The 26,298-nt window shown below is 41.4% G+C and overlaps 4 protein-coding genes across 6 annotated transcripts in view; 3 read left to right on the forward strand and 1 right to left on the reverse strand.

Moving 5' to 3' along the window:
- Positions 1 to 650: 650 nt before the first annotated feature.
- Positions 651 to 13,733, forward strand: rev1 (REV1 DNA directed polymerase). Of its 3 annotated transcripts, none has more exons than XM_050048695.1 (24): positions 651 to 971; positions 1,693 to 1,768; positions 2,899 to 3,031; positions 3,250 to 3,418; positions 3,516 to 4,031; positions 4,140 to 4,954; positions 5,388 to 5,486; positions 5,574 to 5,690; positions 6,156 to 6,282; positions 6,370 to 6,498; positions 6,992 to 7,146; positions 7,233 to 7,352; positions 7,442 to 7,662; positions 7,751 to 7,923; positions 8,012 to 8,241; positions 8,331 to 8,521; positions 8,612 to 8,890; positions 8,988 to 9,087; positions 9,174 to 9,379; positions 9,457 to 9,607; positions 9,695 to 9,797; positions 9,891 to 9,993; positions 12,797 to 12,882; positions 13,587 to 13,733. In XM_050048695.1, exons 2-23 carry the CDS (start codon positions 1,703 to 1,705, stop codon positions 12,872 to 12,874), a joined length of 4,281 nt encoding a protein of 1,426 aa, XP_049904652.1. In that variant the 5' UTR covers positions 651 to 971; positions 1,693 to 1,702; the 3' UTR covers positions 12,875 to 12,882; positions 13,587 to 13,733. The 3 variants fall into 3 exon arrangements, with proteins under 3 accessions (XP_049904652.1, XP_049904651.1, XP_049904653.1); XM_050048694.1 differs by having other exon boundaries at positions 9,171 to 9,379; positions 13,587 to 13,730; XM_050048696.1 differs by lacking the exon at positions 13,587 to 13,733 and having other exon boundaries at positions 9,171 to 9,379; positions 9,891 to 12,927.
- Positions 13,734 to 14,260: 527 nt separating this feature from the next.
- On the forward strand, positions 14,261 to 18,221 carry txndc9 (thioredoxin domain containing 9). The gene is made up of 5 exons (XM_050049409.1): positions 14,261 to 14,347; positions 15,468 to 15,674; positions 16,124 to 16,242; positions 17,232 to 17,486; positions 17,584 to 18,221. The coding sequence occupies exons 2-5, from the start codon at positions 15,501 to 15,503 to the stop codon at positions 17,702 to 17,704; spliced, it is 669 nt and encodes a 222-aa protein (XP_049905366.1). The 5' UTR covers positions 14,261 to 14,347; positions 15,468 to 15,500; the 3' UTR covers positions 17,705 to 18,221.
- A 2,029-nt stretch (positions 18,222 to 20,250) lies between these two features.
- Positions 20,251 to 23,503, reverse strand: mrpl30 (mitochondrial ribosomal protein L30). Its single transcript, XM_050048702.1, has 5 exons — positions 23,169 to 23,503; positions 21,941 to 22,027; positions 21,409 to 21,555; positions 21,016 to 21,089; positions 20,251 to 20,839 (listed from the first exon to the last, which is right to left on the reverse strand). Exons 1-5 carry the CDS (start codon positions 23,208 to 23,210, stop codon positions 20,707 to 20,709), a joined length of 483 nt encoding a protein of 160 aa, XP_049904659.1. The 5' UTR covers positions 23,211 to 23,503; the 3' UTR covers positions 20,251 to 20,706.
- A 220-nt stretch (positions 23,504 to 23,723) lies between these two features.
- mitd1 (MIT, microtubule interacting and transport, domain containing 1) overlaps positions 23,724 to 26,298 on the forward strand; it is a 4,853-nt gene continuing 2,278 nt past the window's right edge. The window contains exons 1-3 of the mRNA XM_050048828.1: positions 23,724 to 23,957; positions 24,030 to 24,131; positions 25,797 to 25,933. Of these exons, the coding sequence (XP_049904785.1) occupies positions 23,813 to 23,957; positions 24,030 to 24,131; positions 25,797 to 25,933 (384 nt within the window). The 5' untranslated portion in view covers positions 23,724 to 23,812. The remainder of the gene's footprint in view (positions 23,958 to 24,029; positions 24,132 to 25,796; positions 25,934 to 26,298) is intronic.

Here is a 26,298-nt window from a genome sequence, read left to right on the forward strand (position 1 = left end):
TATATACAATATATGCAACATATGTTAAATATACATTCAAGAGTGGAAGGAAGAAAGAAGAAGTGTAAGAAGAAAGCTAACTAGTATCTAATGACCCATTATAGGGTGTACGATGAATGAATGAATGAATGACCAAAAACAAAACATAATAGAAAAACAAACAAGACAAGGATAACAGTGTCCGGACAAAGAGTAGGTAGAAGTAAAAATTAAATGTCCCTGCTATATCTTACATTTCTTCTTTTAACTCATATATTATTTCAAGAAAATCCCCAAATTTATTACAACTAATATACAACTATCTCCAGTCTATTTACCACCCAGTGAAACAAATAAGTAATAAACCAGTTCATTTACAGTCCCAGTACCACCCAGTGTTACAAAATAAATATGCTCTCCCCTAACACAACCCTTTCTCATCTATATATCTGCCAAAATATATTTTTTGTATAATTTTTTTATATTGATTTATATTTATGCCCCATTCACTGAAATACACAGACCTTTTTTAAATTAGATTCTTAAATTATAAAATTGCAGGACAAGCCGTGTATATGTGTCATAAAACATATATTGTGTCTTTTCACTATGTGCTCGTGTAATCGACTTTTACTTTGAATTTTTTCCCCGGAAGTACCGCGTTTCTTCTTCGTGGCTTGACTCTCGCAGAGAAAAGGGAAAGCAAAGAGCCCAGGCGGTAGAAATGGAGAGCAAAAGGACAGGGAGGGTGAGCGTAAACGTTGAAGAGACATGGCGTGGCAGCCACCCAGAATAAGGAGACCTCAGTCCGCCGTGAGGAGTTTCCTGAGGAACAAAGCCGAGGCTGAGGAGTCGAGCTAACTGTGTGGAGGATTCTCATTTCGCTTCGCTTTGGCTCTCACCTCGTAATCAGCGCGCTCTCAACGGTTTGTGTTGGTCAGTATCTGCAGGGAGAAGTCTGTGGCAAACAACCCAGTCTGACAGGATATAAGGTACAAAACAAAACCAACTTCTGTTAGCTAACAATCACTCAGCACTTTTGTTTGTGTACACATTAACACCGTGCTGAAGTTACAAAGTCACACACTGTGTCTATTGTGTGCTAGCTAATCTCACCAGCATTGTTCGTGAACACACTTCTACTCGTATTTCTGCTCGCTTCATTTGATATGATGTTCCGGTCGTGTCGAGGCGCAGCGACGTGCACGACTAACTAGCAAAGCATCGCAGAGAGTGGCTAAAGCTAACTTACTGTTAGCTGCTACATGCACTAATGTGACACAGTGCCACATGGGGCTCTGTTGTAAGCTACCTGTCAACGGCTGGAGACCTGCCCGGGCATGCCCTTGGACACAACCAGTATCCTAACACTTACACATAATTATCAGCACACTAGAATAATACATGCACAACACAACCGCCATTTATAGCAACTATTAACAGTGTCACAGCTTATCTGTGCCATTTGGTTTGTATTGTATTGTAAACTAAGAAAACACCACACAGGAAATGCTGACTTTTCCAAAATCCAATATGTATTTACCTCATCAATAAGTTGGCAATCAAAACACTCATCATCAACACTTGAAACCATTCTCAAAATAGAGTTAAAAATAGATTTAACTAAGCACCAAAATGAGTGCAGCCTGGTGTGTGACCCAGGCTGGCCCTGTATGACTCATTACTGATAACTAGCTCCTCTTGTGCTTTCAGGTAGCTCAATATGAGTCGAGATGGGTGGGCAAAGAAGAGAGCCAATGCCAGCGGTGACAATGGTTGGGCTGAAAGGGTGAGTACCAGTCGTGTCGTCATAAATAACAGAGTGAGGCAGAGATGACCCCAGTTTGAGGACATGCTCAGTCTGCAGAGGGATACAGTAGCCTATATAGCTCTGTAACCTAGATAGACTTGAATGTGCAGCTGTAAATACTGCAATAAGAGTACAAAATGCAGGATGAAAGGTATTATGTGTTTTTTTTTTTTAATGCACCGTAAGCTTTACAATATTGCTGGGAAACTGGAAGGGAGCCACCCTGTTTTTCTGTACCCCCTGCAATTTCATTACAGCAGCTAAGAGCCTGGAGCCGATCAGTAGTCACTGTCTAATTAGGTAAACACTACACTGCCAGGCAAAGCTTTAACACGACTGTGAGGGCCGCATATAGCACAATAACATCCCATAATAGCAGTAGTATCACCATAGAGGCAAGACAGCAATTATAACTGAAGGAGAAAGCCTTGGTGGACACACAGCAACATGTATGTGCCCTTATGTAATTGTCATACACAGTGACGGGATCTATTAAGAAAACAACATGTAAATTAAGTATGTTAGAAAAGTAGATATCATAATTAAAGCTGTGTTCTTCGTGCCAGAGTGTACATACTGTCCCCCCTAGCATTACAAGACTGTACATATGGTAATTTATTGAGTGGGTGGTAAAACAAAACAGTCAATTTCGCACCATTTTTATGTAAATTAGAGCTTCAACAACTAATCGATTAGTTAACTGCTGTTAAATTTGGTTCGATTATTTGGGTTGAGTAATGTTTTAAAGTAAAAGAAAGGCAAAACTCTCTGATTCTAGCTTCTTAAATGTGAATAGTTTCTTGGCTCCTTTATGACAGTAAACTGAATATCTTGGTTGTAGACAAAGTAAGACAATTGAGGAGGATGTCATCTTGGGCTTTTTCATAATTTTCTGATATTTTATAGACCAAACAACTCAACGATTAATAATTTAAAGCTTAATATACTGTGAAAATAATTTAGTTCTAGCCCTGATATAGATGTCTCACGGCCAACCATCAGTTTTGGGGCGTTATTTTGTAAACCACAAACAGCAGGGTTCTGCAGGCGCAGTTGTCATGAAGGATTTTCTAACCTTATTCTGTCACCGCTCTCCTTCCTGTTTGTAGGGCGGTTACATGGCTGCCAAAGTTTCAAAGCTGGACGAGCAGTTTAAACTCGACGCCCCCAGAGAGAAACAGAAGGATGGCACATGCTCCAGCATTTTCAGCGGGGTGTCCATCTATGTCAATGGATATACAGGTAAGAGCACATCTATAGTCTGTCTCTCTTCTCTCGCTTCACAATGTCATCTGACAGTCGTAACAGTTAGAAGAACAGAAGGGTAATGTAAATGCCAGGGGAGTATCAGAGAAAAGAAGTGTTTCTTTTCCCTTCACCTGAAATAATAATTAGGTTTTCAATGTATTAGAGAAAACTCTGCGCTAATGAGTTTTTACTTTTTACCTGTTTGTGAGCAGAGCCAAGTGCAGACGAGCTTCGCAGACTGATGATGCTGCACGGCGGCCAGTTCCACGTGTACTACTCTCGCTCCAAGACCACACACATCATCGCCAACAACTTGCCCAACAGCAAAATACAAGAGCTCAAAGGGGAAAAGATCATCAGGCCAGAGTGGATCACTGAGAGGTGAGTTCAGCGGGAGTTGAGCCTGTTACGCTCATTTAATGTCATATTATGTAGCAGTGAGCATTAACTAAGAATCCCTGTGTCATTTTTTGAACAGTATCAAGGCTGGGCGTCTCCTGCCTTACCTACAGTACCAGCTGTACGCCAAACAGAAAGGCCCACTCTTCCCTGGCGTGACTCTGCGCCAGACGTCAGAGATGGCAGGACCCAGCCATGGGCCGCTTCAGCTGAGCGTCCATCAAAAGCTTCATCTGCCACAGCACTCTACACTCAAGCACGAGCAGCCCTCATCCAGCTGCCAGAATATCTCCACCCCTAACCCCAGCCACAGTCGACTTAACAAAGACAACATCCAACCTCAGACCATCCAGCAGAACTCTGCAGCTCGATTAATTAACCTCCAACCAAGTCACTCAGCATCCACTTACCTCAATGCACACACTCAACCCACCCACCTGATGTCTAACTCAACCCCGACAAAACACCCACACAGGCTCTCGCCATCTACCCTTCAAACACCTTCTCATCTCCAGCAGCAGAGAGCTAGCCAAACACAACCTCAGATCAACTCTTCTTGCAGCAGTGCCCAGAGTGGCTGCAAGGAATTAAAAATGTGAGTATGCAAAGCTTACAAGTGGAGATTGGAGAGTTTTTGCACACATGATTGAAACATCTTGTAGCGTTACCTCTTGATTAATAACATCTCTTCCTTATCTCACAGAAATGGATTACTGCAGACCTCATTGGATGCGATGAGCCATTCAAAATTGAATGAAATGCAAGAGTGTGTCAAAGAAGATCCTCTCCTGCAGGTGGCGAAGGAAGCACACCTGACAAACGGACACACTCACCTTGTTAATGGTGCCTTAAAGCCAGAGGATCTGTCCCCTGTGACAGATGAACCCTCTGCTGATAAGGAACTGCCTCAATGCAACGTCAAGAGTTCAGATGATAAACCTCAGAGTCCTCCAGTACAGTTACAGACCAAACCTGACCCGTACGAGTTCCCCCACAGTCCTCCAAAGCAATCTGACCAGTCTGCTGTTTTTCAGAATGAGCAGAGACCTAAACCTCCTCCACCCACGTACCAAGAGGCTTTAAAAGCCACCGAAAGCCACCTACTCCCAAAACCTCTCCAGCCATCCCGTCAAGTTGATCCGCATCCTGAAAAGACTCCTCTTTCACCTGCATCTCGCTCTCTGTCACATTCTCCAATTCGACTGAACGGAAGTCACCACAATGCCTTTTCATCCGACCCCGCGTCGCTAAACACAACCAACGTAACAGCTAAACCGGATCCTCCCACCGAGACGTCTTCGTCGTCAACTGGGTCTTCAGCACAGCTGCTGGCACAGACGGGCGGTTTGATCTCTGAGTTCTACTCTCACTCACGTCTGCACCAGATCTCCACATGGAGGTCGGGCTTCTCCGAGTATGTCAATGAACTGCACAGCAAGAGAAAAGCAGCAGGGGGCGCCTCCTTCCCTGGGAAAGACCGACTGAGGAAGTCTGTGGCCCAGCGGTCGACAGATCAAGGTTAGAAAGGAAGGGTCATGTTGTTGCTCTTATGTAAAATTGAGTCTGCTGTTTGTAACTGCAACTTGTTTAGTTAAAATCAAGACAGAGATGGTCTTATTCTCACACTGTGTCCTGTTAATCTCAGTTACAGCCTGCCAGTAGATGTGAAATGCTAAAAACATGGGGTGAATCATCATAAATAAGCAAAGCAGTACTCCTAAGGCCTAGAAGTACATGTGCTAGTTATAAAAGACGAACTAAATGTTCTCTGTGATCTCAGATATTCACAATATCTGTGTTCTTTCTAATTTAGGAGACAGCCACGGCACTTCCATCACAATTATTCTCCCCTCCAGTTAAACTGGATTTAGATGCTCATGATGTTCATATCTTTTTGTGATTAGGAAAGTTTCCCTCTAATGATCTGGTATGCATTTATCTCTGTGTCCAGGTACATCAGCACCTTCAAGTGTCAAATCTTGCATTCTTCACGTGGACATGGACTGTTTCTTTGTGTCTGTGGGGATCCGACATCGACCAGATCTCAAAGGTTGGGCGACTTTTGTCTGTGTGTGTTCTGCCAGTGAAACATCCTTATGCCTCAAACATCCTGCCTAAGCTCATGGTTGTCTTGCAGGGAAGCCTGTAGCTGTGACCAGTAACCGTGGACAGGGCAGAGTGCCCCTAAGGCCCGGGGCCCACCCTCAGCTGGAGCAGCAGTACTACCAGAAGAAATATGCTCATCCTCAACCCGGTGAGATTGTCATACCAAACCTGTTTGTCATGATGCATGTTGACCTTGATTTTCTGCTTGACTAAGGGGGCTTCTGAGGACACTTGACCCCAAAGTCCAGCTTGTTTGATTGGGGTGAACACTGTGTACTGCTCCCTGGACACAGTGTGCCAATGCGTACTCGAGTCCATTTAGAAAGGTGGTCTCGAGTGTAGCTCATGGTCACTCTGGTATGGAACACATCAGGCAAACACGATCTGTACCAAAACACATAAGTGAACAGCTCTATTAACCGATTATGAAACAGCAGCACCCAACAGCAGCGGCTCCTCCTCTGACGGAGAGCAGGGCTTTGCCTCGTTGCTCTGCTGGTCCTTCCTTATGACAGTCTCCAGGGCAGCAGTGTCTGTCTGCATTTGGGCACGGCGCAAATTAATCGTACCTAATATGAAAACGCCTTAATTATGCCCTTCTTCCATCTCACAGAGAGGGCAGATGATGATCTACACCGAACTCCTTCACAAGAGAGTCCTGACTCCCACGCTAACGGAGTGGACCAGGATGCTGCCACTCTCTCAATGGCAGAGATCGCATCCTGCAGTTATGAGGCTAGGTAAGGTGTTAACACACACTCCTGGACATTTCATTCATAATTACAGCTTTGCATTTTGGACTAACTGGAATCGTTTGTCTCTCACAGGCAAGCTGGTGTCAGGAACGGCATGTTTTTTGGAAAAGCAAAACAGCTGTGTCCCTCGCTGCAGTCCGTCCCGTATGATTTTGAGGCCTACAAAGAGGTGGCTCTCACCATGTATGAGACTCTGGCGAGGTAAGGGGAACTTATTTACTTCCCACTCCTTTACATGTACAGTTATACCCATTCAAGTTATATCAGGGATTTAATGACCCCCTACATGTCTGGATGTTCCCTTAGATCAGTGGATGCAACTCTGCTGGTTGTTTCTAGAGCCTGTCTTGTGACTGTGGAGCACGCTAACGATTGAAATCAGATTCGCTACATCATTAGCATTCAAACCCCTTCATAGAGCTTTCTTTTATGGGAAAGCTTTAATGAATATTTGATACGTTGCTGGGTTTTATCATCCCTCCTTGGCCATTTTGTTCTACTTTTTTAAACTTTATTCCATCCCCTGGTGTTTAGTTGTTGTTTGCGTTTTATTTCATTGCTGTTTCAGGGTTTTATGTGCTGTTTCGTTGCTGAAAAACACGTAACCTTGATAAGAAAAGTGCCATATAAATAAAGTTTATTTTATTATCATAGTGACCTGAAGTGCATCGTCTTATTTGTATGATCTTTGCAGTTACACTCACGATATTGAGGCTCTGAGCTGCGATGAAGTGTTGATAGACGGTTCTGCCCTCCTCGCCGAGTTAGGCGTCAACCCAGAAGATCTGGCCAGTGCGATCAGAGCAGACATCAAGGAGAAAACAGGATGCTGTGCTTCAGTGGGCATGGGTGAGTTTGTATGTTCGTATGTTTGTCCTATACTGAAAAATACATCAAGACAGTGTTCCTGTTTTACAAACTCTGCGTCTGTTCAGGGTCCAACATCCTGCTGGCTCGGCTGGCGACTCGCAAGGCCAAGCCAGACGGCCAGTACCTCTTAAAGTCTGAGGAGGTGGATGATTTTATCAGGGACCTGCCAGTGACCAGCTTACCAGGTAGATACAGCACCACCTGCTGGTCGTGACTGTCAGCATGCAGCCGTTCTTGTGGTGAATACTGGATTGCTTGTCATTTCCTTTTCCAGGTGTCGGGCCTGTTATGGGCAGAAAGCTGGCTGCTATGGGTGTGAGGTCATGCGGGGACCTCCAACAGGTGTCTCTGTCTCAGCTGCAAAAGAAGTTTGGACCCCGGACTGGACAAACCCTGTTCCGGTTCTGCAGGGGGCTCGACGACCGGCCTGTGCGCTATGAGAAGGAGAGGAAGTCTGTCTCAGCTGAGATGAATTACAACATTCGCTTCACAAGGGTTAGACATAGTTTCTTTCTCCTCTTCCATCTCTACATTTCCCACCTGTCCCTCTTTAATCCTCTTGCCCCTTTACGTCTGTGACCAGGTTGACGAGGCAGAGTCTTTCCTGACTAATTTGTCCATGGAGGTGCAGAAACGTTTATGTGAAGCAGGGCTGCGGGGTCGCAGAGTTACCCTGAAGGTCATGGTTCGCAAGGTTGGAGCACCACTCGAACCAGCTAAATACGGTGGACATGGCATATGTGATAACCTAGCCAGGTAAGAAAGGGACAATCATGTCCTCTCTCCATTCATCTTTGAAATTGTCTTTCAGTAGGTTCATTTTATCTGTGTCCTCTTCCGTCAGGACTGTAATGCTCGCTCAGTCCACCGACAGCGGTCAGCTGATTGCCGCGGCAGTCATCAAGCTGTTCCACGCCATGAAGCTGCAGGTTCAGGACATGAGAGGAGTTGGCATCCAGGTTCAGCTTCTGGACGGACATAACTCTGCCCCCCAGGACTCTACGGGCTCTGGGACACGCTCCATCAAACACATGTTGCTTGGCAAGGGATTAAATGCGAGATCAAGCAACAAAGGTTTGTGTAAAGTCTTTGTGTTTCAGTTTAAATCTTTCTTTTCATCATCTTTGTTGTAAAATCAATTAAGCTCAAGATCAACGTTACAGATGTTGCCGAAAACAGCGTACATCAAGAAAAGACTTCAACCACAGGCCCATCATCTCGCTCCTCTCCACATCCTCTGTCCTCCCCTGAGCCGGTCCCAGGGACAAGCAGAGACCAGCAGGCGTGCAGACAAACTCCAAAACACTCTCGAGCACGTCTCAACTTCAGTATCGAGGTCCCCTCCCCGTCACAGGTAAGGACACAACAAAATGTCTGGTTGATTAAAACAAGAGCTGAACAATTAAAAGGTTTCAACAGCTTGTCTTTCTTTATGATATCCAAGGTGGATCGTTCTGTGTTGGAGGCATTGCCGGCAGAGCTGAGAGAACAAGTGGAGCAGTCGTGGACTAATCGGGACAGGAAACCAAGTAACCCTCGGTCACCCAGTCCACAACCTCTTGCTCATGTCCCGCAGCCTCCGTCTCTGAAGTCTCTTCCTCCATTCCCCAATCCTGCCCCTGGTCCTGCTCTGTATACTCCACCTGTTGGGACGTTGCTTCTGCAGATTCCAAACCAGCCAGACAGTCCGGGAATTGTACTAGAGCTGCCAAACTTCTCACAGGTAGGAAGGCAATAGTTTTAGATTTTATGTAAAGCTAATGCCATTGTTTGTGACTAGACGTTCAGTTGCTCTTTGTCTCTTGGCTTTCTGACTGCAGGTTGACCCGGACGTATTTGCCGCCCTTCCCAAAGAGCTCCAGGACGAACTGAAGTCTGCCTACAACCGCGTAACAAATGTCCACCCCCAGGCAAAAAATTGTAAGTCCTCAACTAAATTCATCGTAAAGGTCAGATCAGTGTGCGTATTCTCTTTATGTCATGTTCTTTCTTTGGTTTCTCAGCAGTGGAGCAGAAGAATCCGCTGTTGCAGCTGAAGCAGTCAGGACTGGGAGTCGGCATCGGTCGGGTGAAGCGGCGATACAAGAGAAAGAACGCAGCGAGCCCTGTTAAGAAAGGTCCTTCCCCTCTGAAGAAGCGCCTCACAACAAACAGCCCAGCCAAAATCCTACCATCACCGATCAAATTGCGGGAACCGATGAACATATTAAAGGTGAGCCGAGAAACAGTTTCACACATGAAGATGGTGGCAGTATGTGAAGATAGCTAACACCTGTTGTCCCTTCTCAGACTGAAAACGGTCCCTCTACATCAGCCTCAGATCCAGACATCCCGGAGTCTCTGTCCAAAGTCATTCCTTTCCCTGCTCCAACGTTGGCCGGAGCCTATGACCTGACGGACATTAAAACTCTCCTACGGGAGTGGGTCACCACCATAACAGGTTAGTAGTAGAGAGCAGCTCGGTTATTTTGCCTTTTTATGCAGCTACTTATGTTGTCATGCACTTAAATCACTTTTTTTTTGTTAGAACCCATGGAGGAGGACATCCTGCAGGTGGTGAAATACTGCACTGAGCTGATCGAGGATAAAGATCTGGAGAAGCTGGATTTGATTATAAAATATATGAAAAGGTACTGCAGTTTTGCCCTCCATTCCTTAACTTTCCCATCTTCCTTTTAATTGTTTTTATGTATTCCTCATGTCACCTGATCTTTTCTCCGCAGGCTCATGCAACAGTCGGTGGAGTCAGTTTGGAGCATGGCTTTCGACTTCATCGTAGACAATGTGCAGGTGGTTGTGCAGCAGGCCTATGGTAGCACCCTGAAGGTAGCATGAAGACAGAGGGGTCACTGTGCTCCCACCACTTTCTCTTTTGCGTCTTGCGTCATTGGCGATAGAAATTACGACATCTAAATCATGATTTTCCTCTGGACTTAATGTTCTCGGCGGCCTCCTGAGAGTGACACAACATAGTGACTACACACCCACACACACGCACACACACATACACATCAGAGAGTGTTACAATAGCCATGACAGTATTCGACGAGAGCGTGTACAGTTCATTATTTTCTGTACTTGCTTTTTTCAAGGGACAAGTAACACAAACTGAAAGGCAGGAAATGTACTTCTAATCTACTTGCCAAAACTATGAGCAGCGATAAGCGTAGTAGCTTTTTGCAAATGCATTGTTTTTCATATGGAGTTCTTTTTCTAAATAAATGTACGTGAAATTTTATTTAAGGATTTTTTGCAGGCAGTGCTTAACGATTTCTTATACACCCAGTCTAAACCAGGCCTGATAAGATTTTAAATTTACCTCCTGGTGAGCGTTTTCCAGTAGATACAGTCGGTGTCCAGTTTTAGCCAAGGGGCGTGGTGAGGGCAGAGTCAGCGAGGGGGAAACATCCTTTCTAAACATGTTTTTATAAAGCTTTATTTTGGGCATTTTTGCCTGTAATGGATAGGATAGAGTAGCGTGAGATGGGGCTGCAAGCTGGAATCGAACTCGGGCCGCTGCAGCAAGGGCGGAGCCTTTGTACATGGGGCGCCAGCTCTAACCAGTAGGCCTCGAACGCCCCCAAAACATGTTTTTTAACTAACATAGGGGACACAATTACATTTATTAGAAATATGATTAATGAAACTTATGATAATGTCAGTACCTTAAGGCCATTAGCACTATGACGTAATAGACGTTACGTTACTTATTGCCATCAGCCGATCATGTATGGGTTTCCAGTTTAAAGAGCTACAGGTCCTCTGAGACTCATTACTTTTTTAAACCTGTGTTTAAACAATCTAACATTGTTTTATAAAGCGCTGGGTCCTTTATGTTTAACCAGAAAAGGCCCCAAAATCACTATCGCAACACACACCAGACTCCATTTTAAAAAACGGTAATTTTACCGTGTATACAGCAATCCTATTTTTCCATCCTATTTGGGGAATTAAGGGTTTATTTCAACCAAACCAAAGCTGGTAATTGTTAAAACAGTTCGAGGAGGACGCAAGATGGTTTCTGTGAGTTTATTTTGTTTCTGTGGACTTTGAATGAAGTGTGTTTTACAGTGATAAAATAGCTGTTTTCTTAAATGGAGTCTGGTGTGATTGGCGATAGCGATTTCAGGGCTGTTTCTGGCTAAACAAAAAGGATCTTACTTGTTACCAGAAAGGTCTATCTCTGTAGGGATCTTTTCAATAATGTTGTCAGACACTTATAACAATCTGAGCCTGTCAGTGGCAAAAACAAGCACTTTTAGTGGACAAAAATTGACGGTGCAAACATGCCCTCAGTGTTTAGCGCTCGCTCAGTGCTGGACCAGGTTCCAAAAATGTTTTCTTCGATCCAAAAACAATGGAAAACAGACTGAAAACAACCCTTATGCAGAAAGCCTCGCAACAACTCCTCAGCATAGTAGTGAATGCTTTGTGTCCCCCCTGGGTGTAGGTGTTCATAAAATACCGACTGTATCTATCTGGAATAGCGGTTGACTTCGCCTGTGTGTCCCTAAGGTTTTAATAATCTTACATGGGCACATTTGAGTGTTCCTCCATGTATACAGTTAAATCTAGGTTTAAAATTATGGCTGTGGTGAACACAGTTATCATGTTTAAATGCATTGCACCTTCTAGCGATTTTAGAATCAGTCTTGTAGCACTCTTAAGACATCAGACTTATTATAATCCCAGAATGGAAGGAATAAAATATCCTCTTTTCATCGTTTCTTTGGTGCTTCATGCCAGTTGCACTGACCTGTGAACTATCTACGACTGCTGTGTCACAAAAAAGCAAACAAAATATAGTCTGCTGCGTACAGTAGTATCTCTTCTCTTGTCTCACGCAAAAAAAAGTGCCAAACCCTGTTATTATAGTGTGTAAATAATGTTTTTAAAGATACTTGTCAAAGGTTTAAAAGAAAAGATGTACGTGGAGGGTTTACCTCTTGTATTGTTTACATGTAGTGACTTCTTAGTAACTGTCTTTAAATTGTAAAATCTTCTCACTCTTTAATTGTTTGTAAGTGTCAGAAGCTGGCCAAAGCTCTTTGTGTGAGGTTAACTGTTGATTCTCAGTAGCACTCTGACTCGGGAGGATGTTGACAGGGGTTATGGCAATCAATAAGTAGCCTATGCAGTTCTTTTATTCACTAGCAAGTGAGATGTCCCTGCAAGATAATGTAACGTTTCATACAGCCTTTGTATCTGGGGTAAATCTTTTTCTAACGTGTTGCCAGTCTCACAGATCTGAATATTGAAATAATGCTGGGTTTGAGAGGAACTGGTGACCTGATTTTTAAAACTGAACGTATGTACTTGTGTACTTCACACATTGGAGACATTTGTATGGCTCGTGGCTACATCATCGTATTTCTGTAAAGTTAACTTTTATAATCGGTGATTTGAAGTTCTCTGGCTGGCTTGTGATCTCATCATGCGAGACTTTACGTGTGTGTGGTTGAAAAAGTTTGTTCAAAGCAGTACCCCCCCCACACCCCCGATATGCAAACCAAATCAGTCATTTTTTTCAACTCGTTGAAATGAATGTAATTCAGAATGTGCAAGTAGTCTCCACTCTCTCCACTTTCAAGATGTTTGCTTCTCTTCACCTGTCATCATATCTTTCCAGAAGGGAACGGCCAGAAGTCAAAATTGGCCAGTCTTGTCTTCTCTAAACTGGCTTGTGCCTGAAGACCTGAAGCTGTGAACTTGTTTGTAAGTTTTCTAAATCTTGGTAATAAACTGTAAACTCTGTATTAATTTATTGGTGGTTGTCAATTTTTAAAATGATGATAAATGAATTGCCTTGCCTCACAGCAGCTCTATTTGCAACATTAAAAGAACAAATGTATAAAACAGGAAACAAGAAGCACTTTTAACAACATTCAAGACCCGTAAACATGTATTTGATCTGGGATTAAGCTCCATATTTAGTTTTAGGATTGCCTGGTGCACAAACTGCTTCAGTCTCACCTTAGTAAACGTGGGACCCTGTGTCTTTAATTTGATGGCAGCAGTTCATTTTCACAGTTAAGGACTTGATTTAGCTTAGAAACAATAGGACTCATTCACAAACCGTGCATACACACTCTTAAGTGCTATATCATAGGCAATTTGGATTTGCTTGAGTTTCTCGAAGACATTTCACCTCTCATCCAAGAAAGGTGTTTCTTCAGTTTATACTGAAGACTCCAGTTGCCTATGATATTGCACTTAAGATTACCATGACCTGGATGACGATGAATCTAAATAAACAAGTGCATACACACAAATGTGCTTAAAACGGTACAAACATTTTATGACTTGAATTTGTTTGTATTCTAAAAGTGAGCATGTGTCATTAATCTGACAGCTATTTTGCGTTTACACTTCTTTTATTTATTCATTCATTCCTTTTCCATAACCACTTATCCTGTTAGGGGTCGCCCCCGGGGGGCTGGAGCCTATCCCAGCTGACATTGGGCGAGAGGCGCCAGGACAGGTCACCAGACACATAGAGACAGACAACCATTCACACTCACATTCACAGCTACGGACAATTTAGAGTCACCAATTAACCTGCATGTCTTTGGACTGTGGGAGGAAACTGGAGTACCCGGAGAAAACCTACGCTGACATGGGAAGAACATGCAAACTCCACACAGAAGGGCTCCCCACCCTGGGATTGAACCAGGAACCCTCTTGCTTTGAGGCGACAGTGCTAACCACTACATCACTGTGCCGCCCTCATTGTCATGTAGTCATATTTAAATTTTATTCAGACAAGTTGCTACGGTGGCCAGTTTCGTAATTATATTTTATTATTAAATTCAAACAAAACTGTTTATCAATAATATCAATATCAATTATCAATAATAATAGAATAATGTGAATAATAAATTGATTGTACAGGTTTTACTCACCAAAGTAATAATTAAAAAGTAATAATGAAAAAAATACATATATTTTTGTTTCCAATATGTGTATTAATTATATGCATGACATTTTGGGTCTAATAATACCATTTTTTAAAGAAAAAAAAAAACATGTATCACGAGTTGGAAAAAAAACGGACCATTTATTTTTTATTTCATGAGTTGCCCGGATGTAGTTTGACGTCAAACGGGCCTGGTGACGTTACATCCGCGGCATTTCGTTTTGCATTTCGCGCACGAAGTGAAGTGTCACCAGGCTCTAACAGGTAACCAAGTCATTCAGCGCTATTGTTGTTATAAAATAAGGATATTTTTATTTTAACACCACACATAATTCACGTTTATTATAGTCTCAAATACTGATCATGTATTGTTCCGTGTCCGCGCGAGGGTTAACGTCTATGAAACTCACAGGGCTAACGTTAGCTAGCATAGCAGGCTAACATATGAGCAGGCTAACATAGTAACGTCATCAACTGTTTGATTTTTACTTGATTTCTGGCAAAAGTAAGCGACACGCTGCATTTTTCCAATTAACTGGCGTGTAGTTAGTGGCTGCACAGTCAACGAAGGAAGAAAAGTCGAAGAAATAGACAACTATAACTATGTATGTTATCGTAGCTAAGCTAGGCTAACGCTAGCTAGCAACCGGCGAAAATAAGGTGTGCCCAGCTGTCACCAAGGCTTTGTCCCTACCAACAAGATGCTGCGCAGTCTGACAGCTGACGGTGTATCGTTTTACTCAATGGCTGTAACACAGTAATGTTACGAACACACGTTGTTGGTTATACAAGCTCGTGTTAGGGCATGCACTGGTTCAGATGCCAGTTTATTAGGTACACTTGGGTAAATGTAATGCAGTGTAATACAGCAGTCCTGCAGTAGGTTATGATGATTTTAGTACTCATTTTTAAAGCTGTTTCTAATATATTGTCTGCTGTATTTGTAATCAGTGCGGGTAGACTTAACATTAGAAACATCCCTCACTGTAACGCAATACAACTCAACAATACCACAAGCTGCAGCCTCCAAAGTGACCTTAATATTGAATCAACACCCCTGTGAAAGTTTTGACCAACACCAAACATCATAATGTTCATGAATGGAGGAGTCATTGTTGTATTATTGTTAAGTAAGTGAAGACAAATATAACAGTGTTACATGATGTGTGGTCTTGTTAAGTCTGCCTGCTGTCTGACTGCAGAGGCACGCTGTCTTGCACTGTGGGTGTCGCAGTCTGTTACTGAGGGAGCTGAGTGTCATGCAGGGGTTGAGAGGTGTTGTCAATGATTGACATCAGCTTGGCTAACATCCCTCTCTGTGGTATCACTGTGTGTTATCAGGTGTCATGTCTCATCTCACATTATCTGTTCTTTACTCCCTCAGTCACAGAAAGAGTTTCACACTGAGCCGCCAACCATGGCCAACCAATCGATAGACATTGTGACAAAGGTTTTGGAGCAGTCAGCCAAGCTGGTGGAGGAGAAGCTGGATGCACAGTTGAGCAAAATGAATGAAATGGATGAAGATGATTTGGAGAGACTGAAGGAGAGGCGATTGGAGGCGCTGAAGAAAGCCCAGAAACAGAAGCAGGTACCTGGGATGTTTTCTTTTATATCTTTTATACTCTGTGTCTGAAGGAAATAAAATTATCTGGGTCATTTAGTAAATACACTTCTTACAGCAAATGCAGCACGGTATTTCTTGCAGGAATTATGTTTTTCTGTGACAACCTGATTTTGAATTCTGTTACTTGATTTATTTGAGTAGTAATGGGATGTCCCAAATGTTTCCTCAAGCAGCCGGTTGCTGGTTTATTCACAGAGCCCTTTAGAAATCATTTGAACTATTGTACTGTAGTTTAACTTATACATCAGAAGTACACGTGGATCTTTTGTGGGAAAAATGGTTTTACATTCACACATCTCAGATCAGCCAACAAAAGAGACCGCATGTTTTCATGGTGCTCGAATGTAAAGGCCAGTTTTTCTGCTTTTTGAAATGCATTGTTCTGCTACTCATCCCAGTTCTCTGTTCTTAAGGAGTGGTTGTCTAAAGGCCACGGAGAGTACAAAGAAATCCCAAGTGAGAAAGACTTTTTCGGCGAGGTCAAAGAGAGCAAGAATGTTGTCTGCCACTTCTACAGAAATTCCACTTTCAGGTAAGTCCATAGTTTTTGTTTATGTCTGTTAAGTGTCAGAGTGACAAGATAACAATTGAGAAATTTACTCTAGTGCTAAAACAACTCAGGCTCGCGGCCACTAACTGTGTTACTTAAGTCTTGTTAAAGGGATAGTTCAGACTTTTTGAAGTGGGATTGTATGAGGTACTGATTCATGGCGGTCTTTACACCCACAGTTTGGAAAGTGAGGCAGGGGTGCCGACATGGAAGCTAAGCAGTGTACTGCTGTGAGCAGGGGCAGCAGAAAAACATATTTTAGCCACAGTCTACGCGTACGCTATAATCAGAGTACTTTCACCGCTTTACCTTGCAGACAGACAGCCTGATCCATGGAAAAGCTGTTAACAGCTTCAGTTCCTCATCTATGCTCTGGTCAGAGCCACCAGTGTCCATTCACAAAATCGATTAGTTAAATAGTCTGTGTTATTGTGTGACTTTGGTGAATCTGAATTAACTCCTTTAAACGCTGAAGTCACACAAGAACACAAACTAACTGACCGATGGAGGCAGCAGTAGACCAGCAGCTCCTGTGTTCGGCGATGTTAGATCACTGTTTTTCCCAATGGATTCTGGCTTTGAAGAGAGCAATGTAATGGCTTAATTATCCCAACAGATATTGCTGTCTGAAGGCAAGGTAAATCAGTGAAAATATTCTAAATATAGCGTGTACTTAACCTGATAATGATTTTTTTTGGGGGGGTGGCTAAAAATGTCTTGTTGCCGCCCCGTCCACAGCAGTACATTGTTTGGCTTCTGTGTCAGTGCTTCTGTCTGCTTCTCCAAAATGGGGGCATGTTGACTGACATCCACTGTTTACCTCATACAGCCCCACTTCTAGAGATCCAAACTATCCCTTTAACATGATCGCGTTCCTTTGATGTTAGATCTTCTCCTTAGTTTTGAATTTTAGTAACATGACTATGTCGTCATCAGGCCGCTGAACTTGTCATTCTGTCCCCCACACACAGATGTAAGATCCTCGACAAACACCTGGCCATCTTGGCAAAGAAGCACGTCGAGACCAAATTCATCAAGCTGAACGTGGAAAAGGCCCCGTTTCTGACAGAGAGGCTGCATATCAAGGTCATTCCCACGCTGGCCCTGGTAATAGACGGGAAAACAAAGGACTATGTGGTCGGATTCTCTGACCTGGGAAACGCAGACGAGTTTCCCACAGAGATGCTGGAATGGAGACTCGGCTGTGCAGATGTCATTAACTACAGGTGAGACAGAAGACTCCCTCCGTCACCTTTTAGGCATCGTGAGCTGATTAAAAGAATACACTACTGGATTTTAACATCATCTTTTTTCCTGTTTCAGTGGAAACCTGATGGAGCCTCCTACAGTGACGCAGAGGTCGGGCACAAAGTTCACAAAGGTGGAGAAGAAAACCATCAGAGGTCGAGGTTACGACTCAGATTCTGACTCTGGAGACGACTGAAAAGCTCCGACCGTCTGGTTTTCTCTCTCAGGGCTACCTCTTTAAAAAGTCTAGCAGACAGCCCGCTTTACTTTCCCTTCTCTCAGTGACTTACCCATTCATAACAGATTTCCATATTTTAATTTACCATCTCTCTTTTATATAAAGCTTTTTTTTTTCATTCCCGCCTTATTTAATGATTTGTCTGCCATGTTTTATATTTGAATAACAAATAAAAAATGACAGACAAGGAAACATTACACATCAAATTGTAGATGCAGTCTGTGTCGCTGAGCCACCAATCATGTATCAACTAGCTCTTAGCTTTATCATCTGTGATTCTGTCTCCTCATGAACCTTTGTCTTGAATTTCCAGCGAGCTCATTTAGCTCACTCTGTTGTGTGATGTTAGAACAGAAACCATGATGCATGAGTGCCAAGATCATCTTTGAGCATCAGAATACATTTTTACATGACATTTCCTTGTAGCAAGAGTTTGACTTGACTAATACAGACTTAATAAAAAACATAAAAGGAATTTAAATTCTGTGCTTCTGTGATTTTGTACAGCTCCTCTATAAAGTCAGGGTACATGTGAGAGATGGATTTTAGTTTCTAATGTGGTTGAAAACAATGGATCCTACCATTCCCATAATGCAGCACTACAGTGTTCCTTTGTTAGATCCTTCTTCCATGGGAAGCGTTCATTTAGTGTTGGTTCAGACTTCATCACACACCTTGAAAAGCTTTGCAGGACAGGAAAAACAAAATGTGACGGACAATTAAGCTGGGTGTCTGCAGGTCCTTAAAGAGTCATAAAATGTCTTACATTTAAATTTGTGAGGTCTTAATTGCTGCAAACATTTTATCTAATTTCAGGGTTCAATAATAAGAATTGCCTGATTGCCCAGGGCAGGTAAAATGACACGTTGGGCTGGTAAATCTAGCAACAGACGGTACAAAAAGAATTAAACAGGTTTTTTTTTCTGAAAAATAAATAAAAGATAAATAAATAAAATAAGCGTGCTTGTCACATGTAATATTAAATAAAATAATTAATTATAAATTAAATAAAATTAATTAATAAATAAATAAAATAAGCACACCTGTCACATGTAATATTAAATAAAAATAATAAATTATAAATTAAATAAAATTAAAATAATTAATTATAAATTAAATACAATTAAAGTAATTAATAAAAAAAAATAAGCACACCTGTCATGTAATATTAAATAAATTAATTATAAATTAAATAAAATTAAATTAATAAAAATAAATAAATAAAATAAGAACACCTGTTACATGTAATATTAAATAAAATAATTGATTAGAAATTAAAGAAATAAAATAATTAATAAAATAAAATAAGCACACCTGTTGCATGTCATATAAAATAATTAATTATAAATTAATAAATAAAAATAATTTAAAAAAAATGTTTTTGTAGGGTTAAGCAGATTTTTGACCCAACTTTCAAGCAAGTGAAAAAAGTTAATGTTGAACCCTGAATTTAATTATCCATTTAAATTTATCCATTTTTAGACTCAAGCTCTTCTGCATGAAAGTCGACATTTCTGACGTTACAAATCCTTAAAACTACCGCTGAACCTAAAACTGTCTTTATACTCACGCTTACCTGTTGGCACAATGTAGATTAACCCAACTCACTCTAATAACCATATTCCTGCAGAAGACCACATGCATACTAATTATAATTATTCTTACCTGCAATGTTTGAACAAGACAAAGATGATTTGTCCAAAAATCAGCCTTCAATTTGGTAAAAAAAAAAATACCTTGGAAATTTCTTAAAAAGCATTAAATTCCATTGCTGATACCTGTAAACACCTTGTTAGGTGCCCTGCACACTTACACAGGTGTGTTCAATTATCCTGACTGATTAGAGCTCTGCTCTGATTAGTCGGCTGGAGCTAAACTGGGAGTTCTGTGTGTTCGAACTCAATGTGAATGAACCAGTGGCAATAGAGGTGTAAAGTGTTCTGCTTTAACAGGTGCAAAAGGAACTGTGTGTTACACCTGGTAAACCGGAGCAATTAAGGCATGTGTCAATAAACTTAAGCTGTGTCCCAAATCCATACTGTTGATAGACACTGTTGTCACACAATGCTACATACTCAGGAAACTGAGCTTCTCATGGTGGTGAAACAATTACTGCAATTTAGTCCTTGTTGCCTCTTTTTATATTGCTAGCTTATTGTTGTTCATGTTTTCTGACTGGCTGCAGTAAATGTTTTCATGGTGTCCTGGATGGTTCTGGTAATCCATTGTTTCTGATTATTGAGAGAACAAATAACTTCTAAGTTGTGGGGGGAAAAGCAGTCTCCTTGTAACTGAATCTGCAGTGTTATAAAGTCATACATAGCTTGGCATTGTGCACGCATGGCATCATTTACAGTTTGTATGAAACAGTAAGGTTTGTTTTATTTCTCTTATACTTACTGACATGGCTACAGTCCTGTCAGGAGGTCTGACTGTTAAAGAACAAGTGTAAACAAGGGGTGAGGGAGAACTTGTCTCCACTAAAAAAAAGTGAAAAGGAAACATTTCATTTCAAAAGGTCTTTAATTTATTGAGTTTTTACAAGTTGTGTTAGACAGAGAATGTAATGTAATGTTTTCAATCGTAACAGCTGTATGTGTGACTGATATTTTGCCATTTATTGATAAGGAGATGAAACAAACCAACATGCCTGGATAACTTTTCAGAGTAACCCCAGAACCTATTCAGACCTGGAAAACAATGTGTTTTTCACTCAGGACAGTTACTGAGATAAGTTGGTAATTCTGAGTATTCCTGCTTCATGAGAGAGGCTCCTGGTTTGCTGAGGGACTTGTAATAGAGTTTGATGACAACATTTCTTACATTCACTTGGAGTCTAAAGTCCCGTAAGTCAGAACACTTCGCATCAGGTTTAAGTCCAGCGAGAGCCACGACATTTTCTCAGTGTGATGGAGTCAGAACAGGAAGCTATGGACAACTGAGCATGATTGAAAGCACAGCTAGGGTTCGATAGCTTTGGGGTCTACAGGTTTGAGCAGGCGACGGACAATCAGCTCTCCTTTGCTGTTGATGTAGGTGTCAGCCATGTCCTCTTCAGCAGGGACTCCATAGGGCGTCTTCAGCGGCTGAACCCTGAGGGACAGAGATGACAGAAGCGCAGGAAATCATACAAACAGAACAAAAAGCTTTACTAGGCATTTACTGAATCTACTAAAAAATAAATCGTCTTCTGTTGTGCCATGAGACTTTAATCATTAGCAGAGACTTGACCGCTATAATTTAAAGTAGATATGTTACGTTATTCTTACCTTATAAGGTGCTTGATGAATTTCAGCTGGCTGTTAACTGCAGGTGTGTTTTTGTGGATTACAGGTACGTGTGACTAAAGACATGACAGAGAGAGAACAGAGGGAAAATTCAAATGCTATATCTGCTTGAGGTGACACAATCACAGCTGACATTTTTTTTCTGATGAAAGGTGTTTCCTCAGTCAGCAAGATAAGGGTGAGGCACACTGTGCGTTACACTTACTGAGGTGCTAATTTACACTTATTTTGTGGTCATAAAAGAATTGAACATGAAGCATTTACACATATGTTGTCCTCAAAATACATCTTAGTATCATTCATTTCCTAAATCTCTTGATGGTCTTGTGTTTGTCAGAGCATTTCCTTTATTTCTGAACAAAACAAAAGCCTTACCTTTTCAAGCCCAAAGTGTTTCACTATCTCCTTCTCCCAGTACGGTCTTCTCATCGTACTCTTCACTCGTGTCACTATGTGCAGTTTGTGAGGCTGTTCGGGATCTCCCCCGTATTTCTCATGTTCTTTTGATCTCTCCACAAAAAGCTGTGAAGAACAAAAAGAGCATTTGAACACTGACGTTCTTTAATCGTTTAGAAATGCAGAACAAGGGAGCGTCATTATAATCAGGGCCGGATTATTCTGTTTACGAGACCCTGGGCACTCAATGATCCCCCAACACTTCCTGTTCATCTGTGCTGGAATTTTACTCCGCCTAATTTACCAACATGAACCATGTGAGAACAATGTAGATTAAAATACTGAGGTATTAACTATTACCTACAAGACGGGACCAAAAGTTCAGGTAATAAAAATGACCCACCTTAGCTGACACTGCACTTAAGTGGTGCAAATTGCTTCTCAAATTTGCTATTCATTAAATTAGTGAAACCAATTTACATACATCGCACCTGTTTGTCTTGATTCTTACCTCGTTTGGGATTCTTGCTTTGCGAAATTTGCTGCGTGCTGGCACAAACCACGGGCAGGGTGGCAAACGTGTGGCAGCTGTCAGGATCTGTAAACGTGCACAAGCAGAGATGAGATAAAAAACAAAATCAGAGGGTGGTAGTGTAACACAGACTTAGATGCACATCTGTTTTCTAATACAGGAATGATCGAATACAGTGTCCTGTGAAGGTGGGGGGAGAGGACATGACTAATATTTTTTGCACATCCTGTACATAACTCTACAGCTTTCTTATTCTGAAACAGCTCTGTTATAAAGCAAATTCCTTGTAACTGATAACCTACTTGGTAATAAATGTTGTTCTCATAAATGTGTCAACTGTCAGACTTTGCCAGATGATTTATACTGCGGTGGCTATCACTTTAATATCTTTGGGTTGAAGAAGAAGAAGAAGAAGAAGAAGAAGAAGAAGAAGAAGAAGAAGAAATACTGTATTAATCCCGAGGCCTGAGGGGAAAGCTTTCATGTGCTCTGCTCCTCTCACTTGAAATAACCTTCAAAGAGATTTGAAACTACATGCACTGGTCTCTCTGCCTGATTTTAAAGCCTCCATAAGTACAAGGATGAACTTGACTTGACCCAGGGACCCTCTGGTTCCCAAGCCAAGACACTATAAGCAGAGCTACTGCCACTCCAATTATTCCACCTTTGTGGGCAGTGTGTTTTTAGTCAGTGGGTTTGGCAGCTTTAATTTTGAACAGGGTTTGTGCAGCAATTTAATCTGTCTCGTACAATAAAAAACAATACATTCATGTCAAGTTATTTCTTTATGTGACATATGTTGGTAACAGAAAAAAATGGAGTCAGAGGATTTATCTCTGTTATCTATATCACGTCATCTAGTGACCATTTAACGACATTAGAGACTGGCACAATCATAAATCATAAATAAAATGTAATTTTAATCCTATAGGTGCAATTTTTCACAGATTAATTCTTGTGCAAGTTTCAGTATGGCAGACGTTGCAAGAGTTGAACATGTAATACACAAAACAAGATAACTGTGACATCCCCATTATATTGCTTTTTGTAAAACCCAAAGATAGTCCGTTAATATTATTTCAGACAATTAATGGTACATTTATATACAAAATACCCGTAACGTTATACAGTATCGACATTGAAAGGTCCTAAAGTAAAAATACACAAGGGTAATTTCATTCTGTCAGTATTGTGATGTTTGTCTTACCTTGCCTGATAAAGAGCTCAAACTGCGACAGACACCCGACATGTTTTATATTTTTGGTAGAGTTACCGTTAACGGGCACCAGTTACAAAAACTACACTCATGCACGCCAAGGTTATCGTTAACTTCCGGCCCCAGTAACCGCTAAACAAGCGCGTGGATCAGACGTAACTTAACGTTATTAATAAAAACACAATATTTATATCATAGTCACCAAATTTACACGATAAACATTAATTCAAGAGCTGGAAAACGACTGCAAACAGACTGTCACGTTGGAGCCATGACAGTTTTGTCTCCTCCATAAATGTGTAAACCGGAAGTTGTAAGGAGTTCTATTGAAACTGCACCGATGTGACAAATGTTCCCGCAACAAGGTTCCTAGAGCTATTTTTAGCTATATTTGAGAATTGGAAAAAAGGATTATGTAGTATTTAATTTTTATACGATGTGATTAAAATATAGGTGCTCTAGCTTTATGTTTTTGTGTTGAAACTGTAAACATCGTGGACCACTATTCCACAAACACGTTTCTGCGGGAAATATTTTTGTGGCGCACTTCAATAGCGCATTTCCTGACAGTAGATGAACATGAACGCCCTGTTGGTGTTATAGAAGCTCTTAAGACACGAAACATAGACAGAATTATGACACAAAATCATGTGTCAGGGATGGAGACATCCGCCATCTCCGTCCTGAAGCGGGCGGTGGAGCTGGACAACAGCAGCCGCTTCCAGGAGTCTCTGGTCTGCTACCAGGAGGGCATCCAGCTGCTCATGGACGTGTTGAAAGGTATGCAGATACACAGTAGAGGCAGCATGATGAAGACATGAACCATAGCTCATTCTTGTTTCCTGCCAGCAGCTGTGAAAGATGACTCAAAGAGAGGGCACTACAGGGAGAAGATAAAGGGCTACATGGACAGAGCAGAGCAAATCAAAGCTCATGTGAACCAGCTGAAAGAAGGTAATTAACACAAGGAACTAAAGGCTCAATAACAACTCGGGGAAAGTGGATAACTGCTCCTGCAAAGGCTGGGTTAGGCTGCTGTGGTGGGGCCTCACACAACCCCGTTTGTTTGTGGGTTAAAGGTCCAGCATGTAAGATTTATGGGGATTTAGTGGCATCTAGTGTTGAGGATTGACATTGCAACCAGCTGAAACTTCTCCTGGTTAGAATTCCTTCGGTGTTCATTGTTCAGAAGGTTTTTACCTGGAGCCGAATTATCCGCAGACGTCTCTTCCTCTCCGAAACAAACAGAACTGGTGATTAAAACTGGTAAAAACTCTGAATAACATGGTTTGAAGTTATAAATCAGTGTTTCTCCAATGCTGTTTGGCATGTCAGAGGCGAGCCGTGAGCCAAGCTGCTGTTAATCTGTGCACACCTGTTTTCTCTGATGACTCAAGATCCAGACATTTGGGAGGTTTTTACCAGGAGCCAAATTATCCGCAGAGGTTTCTCCCTCTCCAAAACAAACAGACTTGGTGATATACAGGGGTAAAAATCCTGATTAATGCAGTTCCAATATTGGCAGGTCATTGGTATTGGCCAATATTGGCTTTAAAATTAAACATTGCAATTGGTCAACATGCTTTTTCTTGGTTTGCACAATGAATGAATATCACATACATTGAAAAGTACTGTTTTTCATTTCTCCATCTGCTGGTGGGCATCACGATAAGAGCATACATGCATAATATGATGTTAATTCCACTACAGGAGAGACTTGATGATCACTAAAATTAGGTAGGGAAAGAAGTGAATATATTAATATCGGTACTGGTTATCAGTCAAACGAGTTGACAACTAAAAACAACAAAAGCAAATATTGCAAAAATCAAGAAATATAAATAAAGAACAGAAGAATATTACAATAAAATATGAACCATATGCATTTTGACACCGGGCCCCTGTGTTTACAGGCAGGTAATAAAGCAGGATCTGCCTCAAGGCCCTTAAAAAGCTGCTGATAACGTTCAGAGTCTTTTATTTTCAAACATAAAATAATTAGCAGAGCAGTCACTGCCACTAAAAAACTGAGGTCTCAGACTCCCTCCAGCAATGCAATTTAAATATGTGTAAAAAATGAAATTAGAAAAATAATAATATTAATAAAATCACACAGATAGGAACAAAAATATAATCTAAGGGATGTAAAGTAGTGCAAGTTCAAATAAGTGACAAAATACAACAAATAAAATATGAGATGAATCATTAGTTGCATGGACAGACAAAATGTAAACAGGAATGTACTGCAGTAAAATGTACATGCATAATAAGAGTGTAAATACTATGTATATATATAGAGGTGCAAACACTTAAGTTTAATAGATAATGTGCATAAGTGGTGCATATTTAAAAGAAAATCCAATATATTCTGACAGACCAACTGATTCACACAGCAAAGGCCATGAAGATTGTTTCTGTATTTTACCCACTCTTGAGGCCCTGAGGCAAAAACTGGTTTGAACACTATTACTATTTATGAAAGCTACACGGTGCATGTCGTTAAACAAATATGTGTGTGAGTGTGTGTGTGTGTTGGGGGATAAATAATGGATTTTATTGTTGCAGGATGCTCTGTGTGCCAATCTCTAACCTCTATCTCTGTGTTTCCTCTCCTGTCAGATGGAAAGTACCATGAGCAGATTAGAATAGCGGAGGATGCTACTGGTTACAGCTACGAGGTGCTTTTCAAGCCGTATATAGGCAGTTTACTCACAGAGGTCTGGGTGGAGGATCCGTACATACGACACATCCACCAAGTAAGATCTTCATCATTGTTTATTGTGTCACTGTGTGTCTTAACAAGGTCACTGTGTCAATATATATACACTCACTGGCCACTTTATTAGGTACACCTTACTAGTACAGGGTTGGACCCCTTTTGCCTTCAGAACTGCCTTAATTCTTGGTGGCATAGATTCAACAAGGTGCTGGAAACATTCCTCAGAGATGTTGCTCCATATTGGCATGATAGCATCACACAGTTGCTGCAGATTTGTCAGCTGCACATCCATGATGTGAATCTCCCGTTCCACCACATCCCAAAGGTGCTCTATTGGATTGAGATCTGGTGACTGTGGAGGTCATTGGAGTACAGTGAACTCATTGTCATGTTCAAGAAACC

The sequence above is a fragment of the Epinephelus moara genome, chromosome 7 (assembly GCF_006386435.1).
Source record: "Epinephelus moara isolate mb chromosome 7, YSFRI_EMoa_1.0, whole genome shotgun sequence".
In the NCBI taxonomy this organism is placed as follows: domain Eukaryota; kingdom Metazoa; phylum Chordata; class Actinopteri; order Perciformes; family Serranidae; genus Epinephelus; species Epinephelus moara.